Source organism: Thermobia domestica, chromosome 2 (genome assembly GCF_964235325.1).
Source record: "Thermobia domestica chromosome 2, izTheDome1.hap1.1, whole genome shotgun sequence".
Taxonomy (NCBI): Eukaryota; Metazoa; Arthropoda; class Insecta; order Zygentoma; family Lepismatidae; genus Thermobia; species Thermobia domestica.
Genome location: NC_137455.1, coordinates 123,348,516 through 123,367,863, shown reverse-complemented (window position 1 = coordinate 123,367,863; position 19,348 = coordinate 123,348,516). Strand labels below are relative to the sequence as shown.

The 19,348-nt window shown below is 36.3% G+C and overlaps 2 protein-coding genes across 2 annotated transcripts in view; one reads left to right on the top strand and one right to left on the bottom strand.

Annotated features, from left to right (window-relative positions):
- LOC145675263 (acidic mammalian chitinase-like) overlaps positions 1 to 19,348 on the bottom strand; it is a 354,567-nt gene that overhangs the window by 206,973 nt on the left and 128,246 nt on the right. The window lies entirely within an intron of this gene.
- Positions 1 to 19,348, top strand: part of blw (ATP synthase subunit alpha blw, mitochondrial) — a 76,308-nt gene that overhangs the window by 43,306 nt on the left and 13,654 nt on the right. Inside the window, exons 3-6 of the mRNA XM_081745643.1 lie at positions 41 to 154; positions 10,424 to 10,620; positions 15,926 to 16,069; positions 18,347 to 18,495. Coding sequence (XP_081601769.1) covers positions 41 to 154; positions 10,424 to 10,620; positions 15,926 to 16,069; positions 18,347 to 18,495 — 604 coding nt within the window. The remainder of the gene's footprint in view (positions 1 to 40; positions 155 to 10,423; positions 10,621 to 15,925; positions 16,070 to 18,346; positions 18,496 to 19,348) is intronic.

The following is a 19,348-nucleotide window of genomic DNA, read 5'->3' as shown; positions in this document are numbered from 1 at the left end:
ATGTAAAGACATGACAAATGAATGTGAATTCTATTTTCAGGCCGATTTGGAAGAAACAGGACGAGTATTAAGTATTGGTGATGGTATCGCTAGAGTGTACGGCCTTAAGAATATCCAGGCTGAAGAGATGGTGGAGTTCTCTTCAGGTTTAAAGGTATGTAGTTCTGTATACTTTATCAAAACTAAGTAATTTATCTGAACGTAAATCATGGGTACAGATGCGTATTTCAGTTGTCGAACTTGACATACATACATATATATATATATATATATATATATATATATATATATATATATATATATATATATATATCGGGTGTTGCAAAATAAGTGTTACAACTCTTGGGAGGTGACTCCTGCCACTGAGACAAGAAAAAAAGTTCTCTTGAACTTTCGGCTATAGGGCATAGTTTCGGATCTACAAGGTACCGAAAGTGTGGGAAAATGACTTTCGGACGCCAATAGTTCGGAAACTATCCTACGTAAAGAGGGCGGGTAAAAAATTCACTGAAGAAGTCATACCTGCTGTATTGAATTTTGCATGTTTCACAATCCTACCATGCACGCGCAAGGGATTCCCCAAAGGAACGTAGGGAGTCCCGGATAATCAGCTAAATGAAAATTAGTCTAAATGGATATGAATTGATAGGGTTTCTACCAGGTAACAATAATTCGTTTGTATTAATTCGATATCTGGAACAAATACAAAATGGTGGACAGCTTCATGCCCGTTGTGTGTGGTTGCATAATCACCAGTTACGGATGTTGGCCAACAGTGACGTTCTGAGTATTAAGTGTAGCGAATTTGTACTCAAATGCTCTAGAAAGACATCTGGAGTGTCGGTAAAGCACAACAGATTAAGCAGGGTGATTCACATGTGTGGAAACACTTAACAAAAATGCCCAGAAATGCACTCATACTCAGTAAACGTGAGTTCAAAGCGTCGGAAATGTAAGGATTAGCGTCAAGAACATGAAAGCCATTGCCAATTCACCAATAATATTCCCTAAAAAAGATGCAATATGATGTGCACTGTTGCATACCAATAAGAATGCAACAACTGAGGCCAAATTGAAATTGTGCAAGGGGACTCACTAAGAAACTGCGTAAACTAACTGAATATCACTAGTGGGATTGCATGATCGATATTGAAATGTGGGCAATGTGTGTGTTGATATCGACATGTAGCTAATGGACAGATGTCAACATGTCCCACTACTGCTGGGACACCGTCCCACGTGCGCAAAATAGGAAAATAACTACTCGGGTTTTGAATCTGAGGCCGTGGGCTCCCAGTAGATTTGAAAACTGCGACCACGCGAGCGAAAGCGAGCGCTCTAGCCCTGAGGCTCGAGGGAGCCTCACTTTCTCTGTATTCATTTCTTTGAGGAGTATCCACTTTGTTTGACAAGCGCTCTTGTACAGCCTCCCGATATGCTTGTGTGTTTCATATTGTTACTCCTATTGCACAGTTGTAAACAATCAGAGCTTTAAGACGTTTCTTCCTATTTCTCATGTCATTTTATTTTCCATATGTATGGTGTTCCAGCTGTAGTGTTCCATGTGCCAAATTGGTTCATTTTCGTCTTTGTCTTGGCATGTGCCAGGGTTTGCCCAAGTGGGGGGGGGGTTTCGGGTTGGACCCACCTGAAAAAACCCGCCTTAAAACCCACCTGGGTTTTTGAGCTTTTTGTTAATATATTATTGGTACAACTAAGGTGATCACATTGAAAGTTATTTTTATCAGATTTTGAACTTTCTTTGGGCGAATTAGATGCTCTCATTTTAAGGTAGACAACAACATTCAACATAAGACCTTTATAAAGTTCTGAATAAACTGAATGAATGACTAAAAAAACTCCCCTTAGCTTGAGATAATTATAGAACAAATTAATGTGTGGATTATGCTTATAGCCTATTTGAAGTAAAATAAGCAATTCTATATTTTAGAAAAATACTTTCTGTGAATAGTGTGCTTGCTGACTCGGCGCCGCCAAGAGACGTTATCCCTCATACGTTGACGGGTTTAAGGTCATAGGTGCCGGTACTAACAGTAAATATGTAAATACATTAGTAAAACTATTAGTATTATTCCTTACCTTTGGTGGTAACAAAAGTATTCAGTAAAATTTGGTTTTCCAACAACAGTCATTTGTTGCTACCCTTCAAATAAGCATTCTGTAGAACAACACCAGCAATAGCATAGATTTCTTGTCAAAATTAAGAAACTTAATGCTCGGAGTTCCCAAGACTATGTAACTGTTACTATTTCAAGTGCTGAATTCAAACTTCAGTATTAATTGAAGTTTCGATGTACAGTAAAGCAAGCTTCATTTTCAGGGAAAACCTGTCGTGAAAGAAGTGTTCGGAAAATTCCCGCAATGGAATGCGCAAAGCATCGGAAGTGAATACTTCAACAATAAAGCTATTTATTTTACGCTGGAGGATATTTCATTTCGTTTATTACATTTTGAAACATTTACTTTATAAATTATAAATTATAGGCTTATCTTTGTTAATTGTTTTAAATTAATTTTCGGAAAAGAATAGGGTTGGTTTTTCACCGACCTGGCCGGAAATATTGCTGTTATTTTGATTAAAGCCGGTGACCGGTGCAAACTTTGTACCAGCCCATTTATGACCGGTTTTTTCAAACGTGTATCTAGTTCAAAGTATAGATTTAAAAAGTAACTTTTATTCTGCAAATCCAAAACTCACCTTTCACCATCTATCAACGATTAATATATTTTGTTCATCTGCTTACATAATTTTGAAGAGATGACAGGGACTGTATCACGGAAAATTTGAAATTTATTTGTAAGGAACTCTATACATTTATTGAGGGTAAAAGAAAAAAAAGGACTTCTTAAAGCAATTTCCTGTAGTTGATGTGTAAGTTTAAAGAATAAATTTCATTTTCCAAATCCAAAATTGTCACGTAAAGATTAATTTATTCATTTGTTTCGATAATTTTAAAGAAGTGGTGATAAATACAAAAAAAAAAAAAAAATGATCAATGCAGATTTCAGTTTCTCATTTATAGTAAGGATGGCCAATTCTGGAATTCGGAAAAATTTCTGAATTCTGGAATTTTCCGAAATCCGGAAAGTGAAATTTCCGGAATCCGGAAAATTTTGGCCATTCCTAATTTATAGCATTAAGCTTATTATTGAATGTACTAAGGATATGCAGAATACAGGTGCTGATGCACTTTTGTTCACGATAGTATTTTCCTTCCCATGGGGGAAGGGGTCCGAACAGAGATACGTTACACTTAGACCTATATCATAGGGAATTTTGCGGGGGTGCGGGTTTTCTACTTTCCATAGTTAGCAAACACTAGAAAAGAACCGTCTTGTAACAAGTGCTCGGGAAATTCCCGTAATTGAACGCACAAAGCATCGAAAGTGAACTTCAACAATAAAACCATTTATTTTACGTTGAAAAATATTTATTTCATATAAGACATTTTGATGAATTATGTCTTAAATTAATATAGCTATTTGGTATTCATATTTGCCGAACGTCACTCAGGCTCCTGGGATGATCTACATTTGTTCGTTTGTCTGCCTGTACTACACAGTGTTCAACTTTCTGTCTTTTAAATTTTCAGGATACAAACTGGAGACACTCTAAATTTTCTGCATAGATTTTGGCGGCATACGAACGTAAAATTACAAAATGGCTCTTTAAAAAAATATAGCGGATATCCACGCTACAAAAGGCAGTTTTCGGTCTTTCAAGTTGAAATTTTCAGAGTAAAAGAACGAGAAACTAAATTAGCTGTATATATTTTGGCGGCATAAAATTTCAAAATGGCGGCCATTATTTAAAATAGCGTGTATCCATGCTACAGGGTACAATTTTCGGACTTCTTAAGTTCAAATTTTGAGGGTAAAAGCACGAGACATTCTAAATTTGCTGTATAGATTTTTTCGGCTATCCAATAAAAAATTTCAAAATGGCGGCCATTTTTTCAAAACAGCAGAGAATAGAAAAATGTTGCAAGTTGTGACAATGACAATCTTGAAATGTAAATCATATTTTAACATTTTTACCCCAAAGACATTGAAATATTTCGAAAAAACCCAATTAAACCCGATAAAACCCGAAAATACCCGAAAAAACCCACATGGGCCCAGGTGGGTTGGGCTTTTTCAAAAATACCCGGGTTTTTTCAAACCCTGGCATGTGCACTGTGTGTGAGATACGAATTTCTGAAGGTATTTTCCTATATTTCGAGTACGTCATATGTTCCAGAAGACGTGGGACATGTGCAAGTTTATTTTTACGCTCTATCAGAATTTGAACATGGATTAAGAGATTTCTTTTCATATGTGTCGACTGTAGAACAATGTTCCAAACAAAGAGGGTCATTGATACAATCGTGTTCTGGTTACATTATACCAAAAAATGCACCAGATATAATAGCAGAATGTACAACGTTAGTTTCCTAGTTTTCGCACGTGAGACGATGTCCCAGCAGTAGTGAGACATGTTGACATTTGTCCAGTAGTTACATATCGATATCAACACTAGCCACATTTCAATATCGATCATGCGATCCCATTAGTGCCATTCCTTTAGTTTCCCCAGTTTCTTTGTGAGTCCCCTAGCACAATTTCAACGTGGTCTCAGTTGCTGCATCCTTATTCATATGCAACAGTGCACATCATATTGCATCGGTTTGATGGAATATTATTGGAGAATTGGCAATGGCTTTCATATTTTTGATGCTTTTCTTTACATTTCCGGCGCTTTGAACTCACGTTTACTGAGTGAGTGCATTTCTGGGCATTTTTCGTTACGTGCCTTCACAGATGTGGAACAGCCTGCTTCATCTGTTGTGCTCTACCGACACTCCAGATGTCTTTCTAGAGCATTTGAGTACAAATTCGGTACACTTAATACTCAGAACGTCACTGTTGGCTAGCATCCGTACCTGGTGATTGTTCCAGATATCGACTTAATACAAACGAATTATTGTTACCTGGTAGAAACCCTATCAATTCATATCCATTTAGACTAATTTTCATTTAGCTGATTATCCGGGACTCCCTACGTTCCTTTGGGGAATTCCTTGCGCGTGCATGGTAGGATTGTGAAACATGCAAAATTCAATACAGCAGGTATGACTTCTTCAGTGAATTTTTTACACGCCCTCTTTACGTAGGATAGTTCCCGAACTATTGGCGTCTGATAGTCATTTTCCCACGCTTTCGGTACCTTGTAGATCTGAAACTATGCCCGATAGCCGAAAGTTCAAGAGAACTTTTTTCTTGTCTCAGTGGCAGGAGTCACCTCCCAAGAGTTGTAACACTTATTTTGCAACACCATATATATATATACACACACTAATGAGTTGGTAACTAATATTTATGGAGTGTGAAAAAACTCCCTAAAGTTTGAGAAAATTGTTCGAAAACAACTCCTATATAGTTATAGTTAATGCCAAGTTACAATTCACTTTCACGAGTTTTATCGTATTTAGACTGAGCATTGAAACAGCTACTTTTAACATTCTTTTAAAAGCTGTGGAAGTGTATTTTATATAATTCCGTATTTAAATTAAGATCGTCACTCCGTTTTTCTTGCAAGTTGGTTGTAGCCATAGAGAAGGGGGTTTCAGCTGCCATATGTGTACTCCGTTAAAAGTGGGATTCCCCAGGGATCTTAGTTTGCTGTGTAGACAAGAGTCTTATAATTCGGCAACTGTGGGTGATTGACAATCTCTTCGTTAGCATAATCGAGGTACCTGCTGGTAAGGAATGAGTCCGAATCTTTTAAACAGGGTACATTTTCATTGTTAACATCATAACACAGATAAAAAGTGTTATATTTTAAACAAACTAAATACAACTTTCTTCAAGGCTGTCTATAATCTTTATTATATATTAATTAGAAATGTTAGTTTCGGAAGTATATCACTTCCTTCTTCAGACTACTAATTTTGTTATATTTTGTTAAAATATCGAAAACTCACATTTATGTGCCCTGGAAATCCTGATTGGATTGTTAATTCCTAATATGATTTTGGCAGCCAATCCGGTTGCTTTCGATAGTTGTGACAATAATGAAAAGCTTCGAGTTCACAAATATTTTAGTTTTTTAAACAGCAGTAACAGTAACCAGACAACTGTAAGTTATTGAAATATTCACTCATAAGTTCGCGATACGAATATAAAGAGAGGGGCTGCGGTGGCTCAGTGGTCGAGCATTCACCTCTAGTGTATGGAGTCCTTGGTTCGATCCCAGCTCGCGCCAAGTGAGCTTTATGGTGCGTGGGTTTTCTCTGAGTTCTCCCGTTTCCTCCCACTTTCTTCATTCCACCATTTCATTCATTTCTTATCACCGTCTCCTTTAGCCTAGCCGGCATAATCGTGAGACGTAAAACATAAAGATTTCATTTAATTTCATTTACTAATATAAAGAATTTAAGATGTTACTATTTACATACGTTTAATACAATTTAAAATGACTTTAAGTGGCTGTGACTTTAAGGTGAGTGGAAAGGCCAGACTATCGCCAACATACAACAACATCCAGATGTGTTTTGTAGGAAGCGACAATATTCACAATAATTGAAACAGTTTCAAGAGATGAAATAATCAGAATTTATCGAAAGACAAGTTGAATTAATAATTGGAGCACTCGGTGCCCAAAAGATTCAAGTTTCCTTTTGGCCATTTTCAACATATGTAAGATCTTTAACTGAAGCTCCTTTTAGTACTGAAAAGATTGACTTCCAAATATTGTAAATTGCTCTTATAATGTAAAAAACAGTGTTCACTTTTCCATTTATTTTAACGGAGCTTAAAAACTTTTTTACAACTTTGGCAATGGGACTTGAATCCTTTATGCTTTGAACGACCCAATTAGAGAATAATTCATGTACTTTTTAATTATGTTGTTTTTATTAATTGTACAGACAACTTAATTTTACTTCACACTCCCAAATTATTGATTCAGTTTGTCTTAGAGAACGTTTGAACATTCTTCTCTTGAAATGGATTATTATGAATATTGTCACTTGCAACAAAATAGGTTCGAAAGTTTGAGGATACATGCTGCCATCTGTTGCTGATAAGCTTAGGGTTGCCAGACGTCCCGGTTTTCAGTGAGGAATTAACTGTCCCGAAAAAGGCTTTCGGGACGCCTGTTTGTCCCGGTTTTCCTTCTTCAGATTGAAAAAAACAACTTGCAAGAACTACGTAGTTCTCGTTCTACTATCTCATCTACTTTTCGGAAGATTTGTGTAGCCAATTAATTATACTAAACAGACAACAGGGAGTTTGAAAATCACATCTATTATTTCGTCCTATGGATAGTTTAGCTTCCAAAAGGAAAAAAAGGATTTTAAAAAATATTCAAGAGGGAGCATATTTCAATAGAAAAGAACGTATTTTTCCCTGTGATTGGATTTAACTATTAGTTATTTTATACTTCAATCGGCAGCGCAGAACTGCTTCATTCTTGCATTTAAACTCGTCGTCTTAGGCACAATTTCTTCTGAGAACTGAATTGTCTTTAATATATATTTTCCCATGTGTGGAAAAATATTTCTGTGCACGCATTCAATAATTTTGGATTTATATTTTTTTCTTTATCTGATAAAATTTTCAGGCTAAAATTCCGTAACAACTTACTCTAGCACAAGAAGTGACAGTTACACACATTTAACTCTTTCGCTGCCACCTTGATTTCAGTATCCCATCCCAACCCAATGTGCCACCTACACTTTTGCAACATTTAGCTTTTTGCAACAAACTAGTTCCATCTAGTGAAAACCAAGCACACTACAGAAAATGACAATGCCAACACTGTGTGCCACCCAGAGTATAAAAGCTCTATACCTGCTAAAGGTCTACACGGGCCGGAATTTTTAGCCCTGCCCCGGTCCGGCCCGTGAATTTATAATGTGTGGCCCGACCCGAGTCCGAAATATGTTTTAGCATTTAGGTCCGACCTCGGCCTGAGCTCGTGTGATAATCAAATGAACCCGAATTAAGCCCGAATTACAGAAACGTAATCGTTAACGCAAAATTGTATTTTTATTTGCAGCAATTACAAGTTTAATTTTGATTTGTGCTTTAAAAGTTCTTCAGAAAGAACGTTCCAATAAATATTGTTGTACAGTATATTTACAAAGTTAGGCCCGAGAAATATATTGTATGTTTAAAAATTTACTGCCCGAGCTCGGCCCGGGCCAGAAGTGATATATGCTTTGTAGGACCGAGTCCGGCCCGCGGACCGGGTCGGGCTTAGGTCCGAGGGCTCGGACTCAACCCGTGCAGACCTCTAATAGCTGCGTGCCATTTTACAGAGAATGTCTAGAATGAGAACTACCTCTTGACGCTAAATGGCGTTAATGGCACACAGCAATAGGTATGAATGACGCCACATGGCGTCAAGTGGCAGCGAACGAGATAAGGTGTGTGTCTTGTTTAATTTTGATACTGGATTTTGTTTTCTGACAAACTTTTGGAGAGTTCGCGTAAGTCTTTCAAGAGCTCTAGTTTTTAGTTATGTTCTGAGTTTAGTACAAATGTATTTTTTCTTGCTAAATGCTAAATTTGTATTTCTATTAGAGTAGTTTCTGACTCAGGTCATGACGCAACAAAGAAAAAAAAGTATCTCTTCAATCATAAATGGGAGGTTGTGTCGTAATTGGCGCAATATTTAGGACCTGTTAAACACAACAAATTGGAATTCGGAATAAGGCGCGCCAAGCAGCTTTTCTTACATTACCGTTTCACATTCTTTATACATCCCTTTTAGGGCCTCATTTGTGTTAACTATGAATAGAATGAAGTGGAAAATTGAGAGAAGGAACCGGGAAGAGACAGGTAATTAATTGACTCGGATCAAACGAGTAGGAACCCTGACCTTATTTATAGTCTGAGATTTGTGTCCCAGTTTTTCGTTTATAAAATCTGGCAGCCCTAGATAAGCTCTCCTTCAGTTATCTTAAATAACATACGTAGCACGTTGTTTTAGTTTATACATAGGCAGTTTGTACGTAGATAGATTTGTATAAGTTGGTGCAATTTGCCTATGAGTGAAAGAACAACAAAAAAGTGAAAAACCTTTTTAAATTGTGTATAAATTGTAACAGTTCAGATTGTTTTTGAGTTAGCTTTTGTAGTGATGAACATAATTTCAATGAGCTAGTGTTGATTTTAGTGTTTCTGTGAAAAAAGGTCTAAGTTGTATGTAATGTAAAATATTTGCGAAGCCAAAACTCTTTATTTGTGTCTAACGGTAGGAAGCAACAAAATTGGTTCCGAAGTAATACTACTTTCCTCTCTTTCGCCTTTTTGGTATATTTGCTCATAATGTAGTTAGCCTATGGCCCTGGACTTTCGGTACACTCGTTAATTTTATGCATTGTCTATAAATAAGAAATAAATTCTCATAATTAAAATTGTTGCGAATAATAAATGTATTTTCTTCCAAGAATCTGTGTATACATGTGCAAGAAAATAACTTTTATAGCAACAGTTTTCGAGTGTTTTTTTTTTTTTTTTTTTTTTTTTTTTTTAAATTGTGATAATTTAAGCTATAGGATTTCATCAGTGTCTTCAGGAAGTAGTGTTTGTCAACTTATAAAGAAAACCATCATGTGAAGATTCTATTTAAATACTCAAGGATTACGTCTTCACAATTATTTGCCAGATTGCTGAAATAGGCATCGGAATTATTAAAATTTAAAACAAGTGAGTTTCGTTTTACAGTTGTGAACCTGCGATAGTTTCCCGATTATGCGGATTCAATGTTAAAACTGATTTAAAACGTTGGTTGCAATAGAGGGATAGCGAAAGATAAAACTATTAGGTAGAAATTTACTACCACACTTGAAATCAGAAATGGTCAACCACTTCCAGTTTGGCTATAGAGTTATATAGAGGTGATGGAACCTATTCTTGGAAAGATGAATTGGTTCCATCGGTTCCAGAAAACAGTTTGTCGATATCTCCTGTTTCTGGGCTGTGTAAATCAGTTTTTGAAACTAAAATACTGGTTTCAACAACTTTCGGTTTTAGTAGTGTTAGATGTGGTTATGTATGTTTTCTTGACGCTGAATCGCCTTCAAAAAACGGTGCGTTGCTCTTAGTTTTTTCTTCTATGGCGATGAACATTGAAACCAGAAACGGTTAATTTCAACCACTTCCGGTTTGAATAGACTTAGAGGTGAAACCTATGTATTTTTGGGACACTGAATATAGTACGAAAGACTTATCGATATCTCTTTTTGTTTTGGCTCTGATCGGGACTAACGAACATAGCCGTCCTATAAGATTTACGAAATTGATGCATAGGATAGTCTAATAAAAAGAAACACACAAGGTACGTGGAATTTATTGCCTTGTTTTAAATATTTAACTTTAATCTTAGGATTAATTACTAAATCTCTTTCAACAGGGTATGGCTTTGAACCTTGAGCCTGATAATGTAGGTGTTGTAGTGTTCGGTAACGATAAACTGATTAAGGAAGGAGATATTGTAAAGAGAACGGGCGCCATCGTGGATGTTCCTGTAGGAGAAGAATTGCTTGGTCGTGTTGTCGATGCTTTGGGAAATCCCATTGATGGCAAGGGCGCCATTACTTCTAAAACTAGGTAAGTTTTTAATAAATTTTATTGTAAAAAGTAAGGGGGACATTACTAACGTGAACCAAATTTTCTTAACGAGTTGCAATGGAAGGTCTTTATTCGTATTTTTATGTTTCCTTTTAAGAGGAAATCGGGAGATCATTTGGATGTGACAACGAATTATCGAGATTGAATATGACTACTTTGTGGGCGTAGTCCTTGGATACCATTCCCGATCGAAATGTTTGCCTCGGATGCAAACTCAAGTAGTAGTTTGGAGTTAGTTTTAAATTATAAATCCCATCTCAGATACCCATCGGCATTGAAAACGAATGTTAAACTCCAATCAATCATCATGTGAAGACCCTTTATCGTTAGATTTTTGTTTTCACCATATAGCATCGATGTTGAAAGGGACGCTCACTCTATTTTCGCGATGCAGAAGAATGGACAGTAGATCATGACTGGACTCGACATTGCCCTTTATGATCTGCAACGTTACAAAAAATAAATAAATAAATAAATAAAATAAAATAAATTTTAAAAAAATGGGTGGATGGACAAGTGGTTATGACATTGAAAACAATTCAATAAATCGAATGGGTCGATCCTAAGTTCTATCCTTTTGTTCTCGGGATACATGATGATACAAATATACAGATGAATGGACATACAGGCCAGAACATTCCAAATCAAGAAACTATTCGAGATGCTGATTTCAAATTTGAAGTCTGGTTTTCAATAACTGCAATCTGCAGCTGTTTTCAATAACTGTGCAGTCTGCAGATATAAGGTGTTACATACATATAGATGGATAGCTACATGAACAGATGGACGTTATGTTTAAAAACAATCAGGCGAATCAAAGATGACGATACAGTATATGAAATCCAATTTGTCGATAGTCTGTTTTGTTTTCAAGATATACTATGTCGCGCAATAACTAACGGACGGTAAACAGGTCAGGATACGGGCGATCCCGCAACTAATTCCGAATCTGGAATTCATTTGTTGACAAGTCTGTTCAGTCTCATGATACAGACGGATTGGTAGGCGGATACACTGACATAAAACTTTTTGACATTTAAAATGGCCAAGTAAATCGAGGATACTGATTCTAAGTGAAGTATGTTTTCTTTGTTATTGAGATAGAGGATTTCATACACAGACGACCAGACAGATCATTAAGTACAGACAGTTAAACACATTAAGAATCAGTCGTTACATATAGTTCCTCTATATCAAATGAAGTGACTTGTAACACTATATGTTAATTCAACGCAGTAGATTGTGAATAATAAAAATAATACTTTCGCAGTTCTAAAAAACATTTTCTCACACAAAGTTGAAAAATCTTTTTCTTTCGGGCCAAATATCTTGTTTACTTTCAAAAGACCTTTAAGTACCTCTTCTTTAAGGGTAAAATGTTTCGATCAATACTAATTTTGTGTTCTACGGAAGCAGAAGTTTTGTACCGAAGCTCTAATTTGACGTTCAGTGGAAATTCCGTTGTCTTAGTGAAGGAAGTTGCGAAAATATTCTTACCAACAAGGAAGGGTCACGCAGTGACTCCGCTGAGATCCAAACAAGACAATTGTGTTTGCATTTGGTATGTTATAATTAGATGAATCCCAAAGTTGTACGTTCCACCGGGCGGAATATCGTGAGTTACAACATATTTTGTAATGTAAGAACTACAAAAAAATTACCTGGCAGAATAGTTTGAACAGAGTCATTTCTTCGGAAACGGTTGGGCAAGTGGAAAACGCGGACAATACGTATCCCTTCATTTCCAAGGACACACTTTTTCGGATAAAAAAAAAAAGTTTGCCCCGGGGTCCTCGCAGGGTCCCAGACGGGGTATAACTCAAAATTTTCAAATGGCAAGGGGGGTTAAGTAGCACATCGTTTGAAAGCTGTTGTAAAATGAAAGAAAATGCAGCAAGTGTCGACTCTCTACGACAAACCTGTGCAAAATGGCGACGGGTCAAAGTGTAAACAAAAACTTAATTGAAAAGTCCATGGTCACCCCTATATATCGGAAACGGTGAGACAAATGTGAAAACAGGAAAGGAAATGTGGCGTTATTTTCAAAGTACAACGATTTAAGTGAAAACGTCTTGTCCCAGGGTCCCCACATGGTCCCAGGTGGGGTCCAACTAAATGTTTCAAACGGGAGGAGAGATAGCACATAGTTTGAAAGCTCTTGTTAAGTGAAAGAAGATGGAAGACAGCTCGACTTTCTACGACAACCCTGTCCAAAATTGCGGCGGATCAAAATGTAAACAAAAGCTTAATTGAAAATCTATGGCCACCTTGAATCCAAGATGGTTGCTTAAAACCTATATCGAAAGGATAAGCATACCAAACTGCTGAAGCTAGGAAAACCAAATTTGGCATTAATGTTGATTAGTAGGTGACGAAAATATGCGAAATGTTCAAAAACGCGACATCTTGAGTTCAAAATGCCGCACTATGTATCGAACGCATGTCCAGCTCACACCAGTGGTGTTGGAGAAGCGAAATGTGGTATTTGCGTTTATGGTTAATAGTAGGTATCCACAAAATATCAAAATACCACTCATTCTAGCTTTGGAACTTCTTGTATAAATTGACAAATTCTGACTAAAGCATATATTATTTATAGTTAATATATGCTTTGGTCAGAATTTGTCTGTTAAAATATCAAAGAGTATAATCTGTAATCCAATATGGCTGTCAGCGTAAAAAATGAGTTCGTATATAAATATGTTATTTCTTGGAATACTGTGACCAAACCAACAAAGTTTGACGCAGCTCGATGTACTAAAATGACTTACACATGGTTTGGTACTACTCGCCAATCATTCAAATTAATGTTTTTTTTGTATATTTGGTATTGCTTGAAGTATTGCGATCAAACCAACGAATACCATACAAATGTAACCATCACGAATACGCTCCAATAGAGCCCCCAACCTACTGGTCCAGCAAGTCCTTTATGCATGAACTACGTATGACAAAATTAGAAAAAATACCCGAAGGTATTCAACTTTTGTTTAGCAGTATGAGTAGGAAGTCAGAGTTGTGTGTTCATCGCATATTCGGTATATTCAAGTAAATGATGTCGAGAGAACCGTGACGAACGTGCATTAAGAACAAAACGTATGTCTTGTTACCGAATGAAATAATAGTTTAAGTAAATCGAAATTCAATTGTTCTTTACTCTTCCTATTGTTTCTAAATACATAAGAGAGAAAAATAGAGATTCAGATTTGTACTGTTATGAATGACATAGGTTTTAAGCGGCCATCTTGGATTCAAGGTGGTCATAGTTTTTCAATTAAGCTTTTGTTTACATTTTGACCCCCCACAATTTTGGACAGGGTTGTTGTAGAAACTCGAGACTTGCTCCATCTACTTTCATTTAACAAGATCTTGCAAACGATGAGATACTTTACCCCTCTTGTCATTTGAAACTTTTTAGTTGGACCACACCTGGGACCCTGTGGGTACCCTGGGACAAGACGTTTTAACTTATGCCACACTCCCTTTCTTATTTTCACATTTGTCTCACCGATTCCGACACGACCCGCTCGGGAGAGTAATAATCCCGGAAGTACGTTTTTTCGCGCGCTACTCTAGCCAGCTGTTTTACGCGCTATCCTAGTCAGTTTTAAGTTGGTCACAAAATCTATATCATTTAGTACAAGGGGAACAAAACGAGCCTTATATCATGGAGTACAAGGGCAACAAAACGAGCCCTGCGGGGCTTCTAACCCGTTCCTACTACTACTTATCTGCACAAAAGTAAGTAAATCACATTTTTGAGTATTATTTTCGTATTATTTTAATTTAAAAAGTGTTGTAAAAAAAATGTGAAAAAAACTTTCCTCGGGCCGGGTTTGAACTCACGCCAAAAGAGATTTTCGTTACTAGCATATAGCGCTAGCTCACTCGGCCACGAGGACCGACAACAACAATCGTCTGAATTCTGCTATTTGAATGCAACGTGGCAAGACATAGATAACGCCAACCAATCAACTGTGTTTTTCGTTCCTACTTCCGGGAGCATTACTCTAAGATAGTCCTGTTTCCGACTTATAGGGGTGACCATGGACTTTTCAATTAAGTTTTTGTTTACATTTTGACTCTCCGCCATTTTGCACAGGGTTGTTGTAGAGTCGAGACTTGCTGCATTTTCTTTCATTTTACAACAGCTTTCAAACGATGTGCTACTTAACCCCCTTGCCATTTGAAAATTTTGAGTTGGACCCCGTCTGGGACCCTGCGAGGACCTTGGGGCAAACTTTTTTATCCGAAAAAGTGTGTTCTTGGAAATAATGGGATACGTATTGTCCGAGTTTTCCACTTACCCAACCGTTTCCGAAGAAATGACTCTGTTCAAACTATTCTGCCAGATAATTTTTTGTAGTTCTTACATTACAAAATATGTTGTAACTCACGATATTCCGCCCGGTGGCACGTATAACTATGAGATTCATCTAGTTACAACATATCAAATGCAAACAGAATTGTCTTGTTCGGATCTCAGCGGAGCCACTGTGTGCCCCTTCTTTGTAAGTAAGATATATTTACTCTGGAGAATAGCAAAAGAAATATAATTTTTTTTTTTTTGAATGCCACTCATTCTAGCTTTGGAACTTCTTTTATAAAATAACAGACAAATTCTGACCAAAGCATATATTAACTAATAAATAATAGCTTTACAGTTTCGGCAAATTAACTTTGCCTTCATCAGACACATTGTCTGATGAAGGCAAAGTTAATTTGCCGAAACTGTAAAGCTATTATTTATTAGTTAATATATGCTTTGGTCAGAATTTGTCTGTTATTTTATAATTTTTTTTATTCATGTTTTTTCTTTAACTTTTTTTTATTTTTTAAAGTTATTCTTTCGTTCTACCAGAAAAGAAAGGAACACTTTTCTTATGAACCACTAATAGTGGTTTTAAAATACTAGGAAATGAATAGAATTAAGCGTAGTTACTGTACATAAAAAAGTTACTATTATGTTAGCTTTATCAATAGAAATGATGATTCGAACAGTAATGCCCATTACATCATGTCTTGAAGTAGACAGTTGTAAAGCATTTTTCAGAGAATGTTAACATGCTATGTAAATGTTCATTCATGTGTCAAGTGAACAATTTTTAGTACTTAGTTTGTTATTGCTTCTATTTTTTTTTTATTTTTTATTTTTTTATTTTTTATTTTTATTTTATTTTTATTTTATTTATTTATTTATTTATTTATTTATTTTTTTGCTTTTTGTACAATGTAAAAGGATAAATAGTTCTATTTACTAATTGTATAAAATTTTAATCAATAGGGCTCGAGTAGGAGTGAAAGCACCTGGAATCATTCCACGTATATCTGTAAAGGAGCCCATGCAGACAGGAATTAAGGCCGTAGATTCTCTGGTACCTATTGGAAGAGGTCAGCGAGAGTTGATCATTGGTGACAGACAGACTGGGTTAGTAAAATAAAACTATTAAATGGTAATAAACGTAAGCCTCCTTGAAGAGTATTATAAACTCAAAAGGTATTCACCGTACTGTTCTATCCTGTTCTGGATTCAAAGTAAAAATAAATAAAATTGAAAAAAGTAAAACTAAGACATACAAGATAGAAAAGGTTTAGTGATACAGTTTCACATATAATGGAAATTTAAAAATATATATACGGTATATAAATTTAAAAAATAAATAATAAAGGTAAATCTCAAGAAGTTTATTTTTACAAGTGTTAGTATGCGTAGTGTATCTAGTTATTAACCTGCGCAATTAATTCTTAACCATCCTGTCTCCACTAAATCCCTTTTCCTTAACCTATATCGTGAAAATGTTGAGTGTAGACATGAAATAATTTTTGAATAAATCTGTAATAGGATACGAAAGAGAGAATATTTGGAGTTACTTTTTCATTATATATAACTGATCACTGTGTAACGTGTCACTACAGAGGTTGTTCAGTCTACATTTGGCCAATTTCGACTTACCTAAAAATTTAGAAAAATTCATGGCGCCAAGACCGTAAGTGCTCGATGTGTTTCCCTTGGTTCCTAACAGTAGCCCGACAGCGTAATTTCCACTGCAATAGGCTTCTCTAAAGAACTGGGAGGGGAATCTTGTCCCATTCCCTTTGCACAGCTTTCCAGTCCTTCCACAGTTGTCACATACCGTTTTCCCAAAGCCCGCTTCAGCAATCCAAATTCAAATAGTCCATAGGACTTGCATCTGGAGATTTAACAGGTACCTCATTGAAAGGTATCACCTGTATACCACTTGCCTCCTTCATCCCCCTGTAGAATGCGAGGGACGATCGTGAAGTATGTGATGAGACCTTGTCCATGTGAATGCGCACCACATTGGCGTCATTTCCATACATTGTTGGAATCTCATGCTCGTAGATCGGCCGCATGATCTGCTCCTGAAAATACTGCGAATTGATTTTGCAGTTCTTCGACACCCTACGAATCTTCAGTTTACCTCGGTAACAGTAGCCAGTAACAACCAGACATGGACTCACCTTCTGAAGTTCTTGGCGCCTTTCTCTCGGTACATGATGGCTCTCGGTTTGCCGCAGTCGGAAAGGTAAATCCATGCTTCATCGAGCGTTACGACGTACGTCCACCGTTGTTTTGCCAGATGCCGTTCGTACAGCTTCCGGGCGTTACACTTTCGTTCCTTTTGGTGGGCATCCGTGAGAAGATGGCCGTGAGCTTTCATGACTTTTTCCAGCTTGAGTTGGTGTAAGGTCCGGCTCACAGTCTCCAAAGACACGTCAAGACGATTAGCCATACACCTTTGGGTTGGCGGATTTTCTTGCGTTGCCATTTTTCGAAGTTTCCTATGCATGGTGGAGATGGCCTTGGTGCATACCCGCTTCCTAGGCAACTTAATGGGTGATCCAAATGGTGGAGCTTCGTTGTCCTTGTACCTAGGTACTTTTTAATAACATTTTTATTCCACTTAAACTGATGTTGTAACCATTCTTCTTGCACTGTTTTCTAATGACTGAAACACTAAAGTGGGCGTCATAAAGAGCCGCAACATAGCCTTCCCAAAACTGGCTTAGTTTGGGCGGAATTTTGGTCACAGAGCGGAAACCCACACACTTGGAAACAAATTTAACACAACACTCACAATAATGGTCCTGTTTTGTGCGTTATTATCATCCGCGCGGAAAAACAACTCCATTCCCAGGAAGCCACTGCACAACACTGCAGGACGCCACGAGCCAGATCGGGTGAGTCCATTCTGCCCGGGAGGGGGAAGGAACGAAATCGGCCAAACTTAGACTGAACAACCTCTGTATAATAGGGTAAATCCATCTGAAGCATTACTAATGAGGACGCACTATATGAAGGATCTATTAACATATTAAAATAAAACTCAACAAGCAAATGCAGGTTACTTCGTCAATCGACAAAAGTTTAATCTAATGATTGAAGAAAACTTCTCAAGTATGAACGAATGAGAGTAAGTGAATGAATGAATGAGATAGGTAGGTAGGTTGTTGTTTCTTTACGGTATGTAAATATTAGCTTACAGTAACTCCGTTAGGTTTAAGTTGAATCTTCATAACGTACTGATTCCTTTTGCTTTACAGGAAACTATTTTCAAATTTATTTATTAACATTGTGGTATACATTTTTCTTCAACTATAGGTTGCTTTAAGGCAAGAAAGTTCGAGAAAGCTAGTTGTATTTACATTAGTGTTTTAATATTTTCTTTCGTTACTTTTTCAGCAAAACTGCTCTGGCTATTGACACTATCATCAATCAAAAGAGATTCAACGATTCCCAAGATGAAAAGAAAAAGCTGTACTGTATCTATGTTGCCATTGGACAGAAGAGATCTACAGTGGCACAAATAGTAAAGCGATTGACTGACACTGGTAATTGTCTTTAACTCCACAAAAATTGTAGTGTAATGATGTTAAAATAGAATTTCTTTATGGGTAGAGTCTTGGATTCTAAAATCACTTGCTTACGAAATGGAGCAATTTTATATAACAAAGCGTGTTATTGCGATGTTAAACAATTGCAGGTATTGCATGATATTATTGCATCTAGCTTCTAACGCTTACGTACCCGTTCTCGTAAATTCTCCGTGTATCTATTCTACAGTTTTATTAGGACTGATGAAACAAGTGATCCATAGTTCAAATCGTAAGCAGAGTGTAAGTTCAAAAATTGCACATTAATATTTAATTATTTATTTATTTATTTATTTATTTATTTATTTATTTATTTATTTAATTATTATTATTATTATTATTATTATTATTATTATTATTATTATTATTATTATTATTATTATTATTATTATTATTATTATTATTATTATTATTAATTATTATTATTATTATTATTATTATTATTATTATTATTATTAATTATTATTATTATAATAGTCAAACAAATTGGTGAACTATGGATGTAAGATAGTTAAATTGTCCTAAAAAGAGATATTTTTTATTCTATATCGCATGCATTTATTCAACTGCATTAAACGCTGTAGATTATAAATGTTTATAACAGTGGATATAGTGAAATCTGGTTTCTGTGTAGTATGTGCTCAAGTTAATCCTATCAAAATTTAAAAAGTATTACTTAAGAATACTACGGTATATGTATATTAGTGGGGGCGCGGTGGCTCAGTGGTAGAGCGTTCACATTCGGTGCTTGGGGTCCTTGGTTCGATCCCAGTTCGCGCCGTGTGGACTTTGTGGTGGACAAACACCGTGC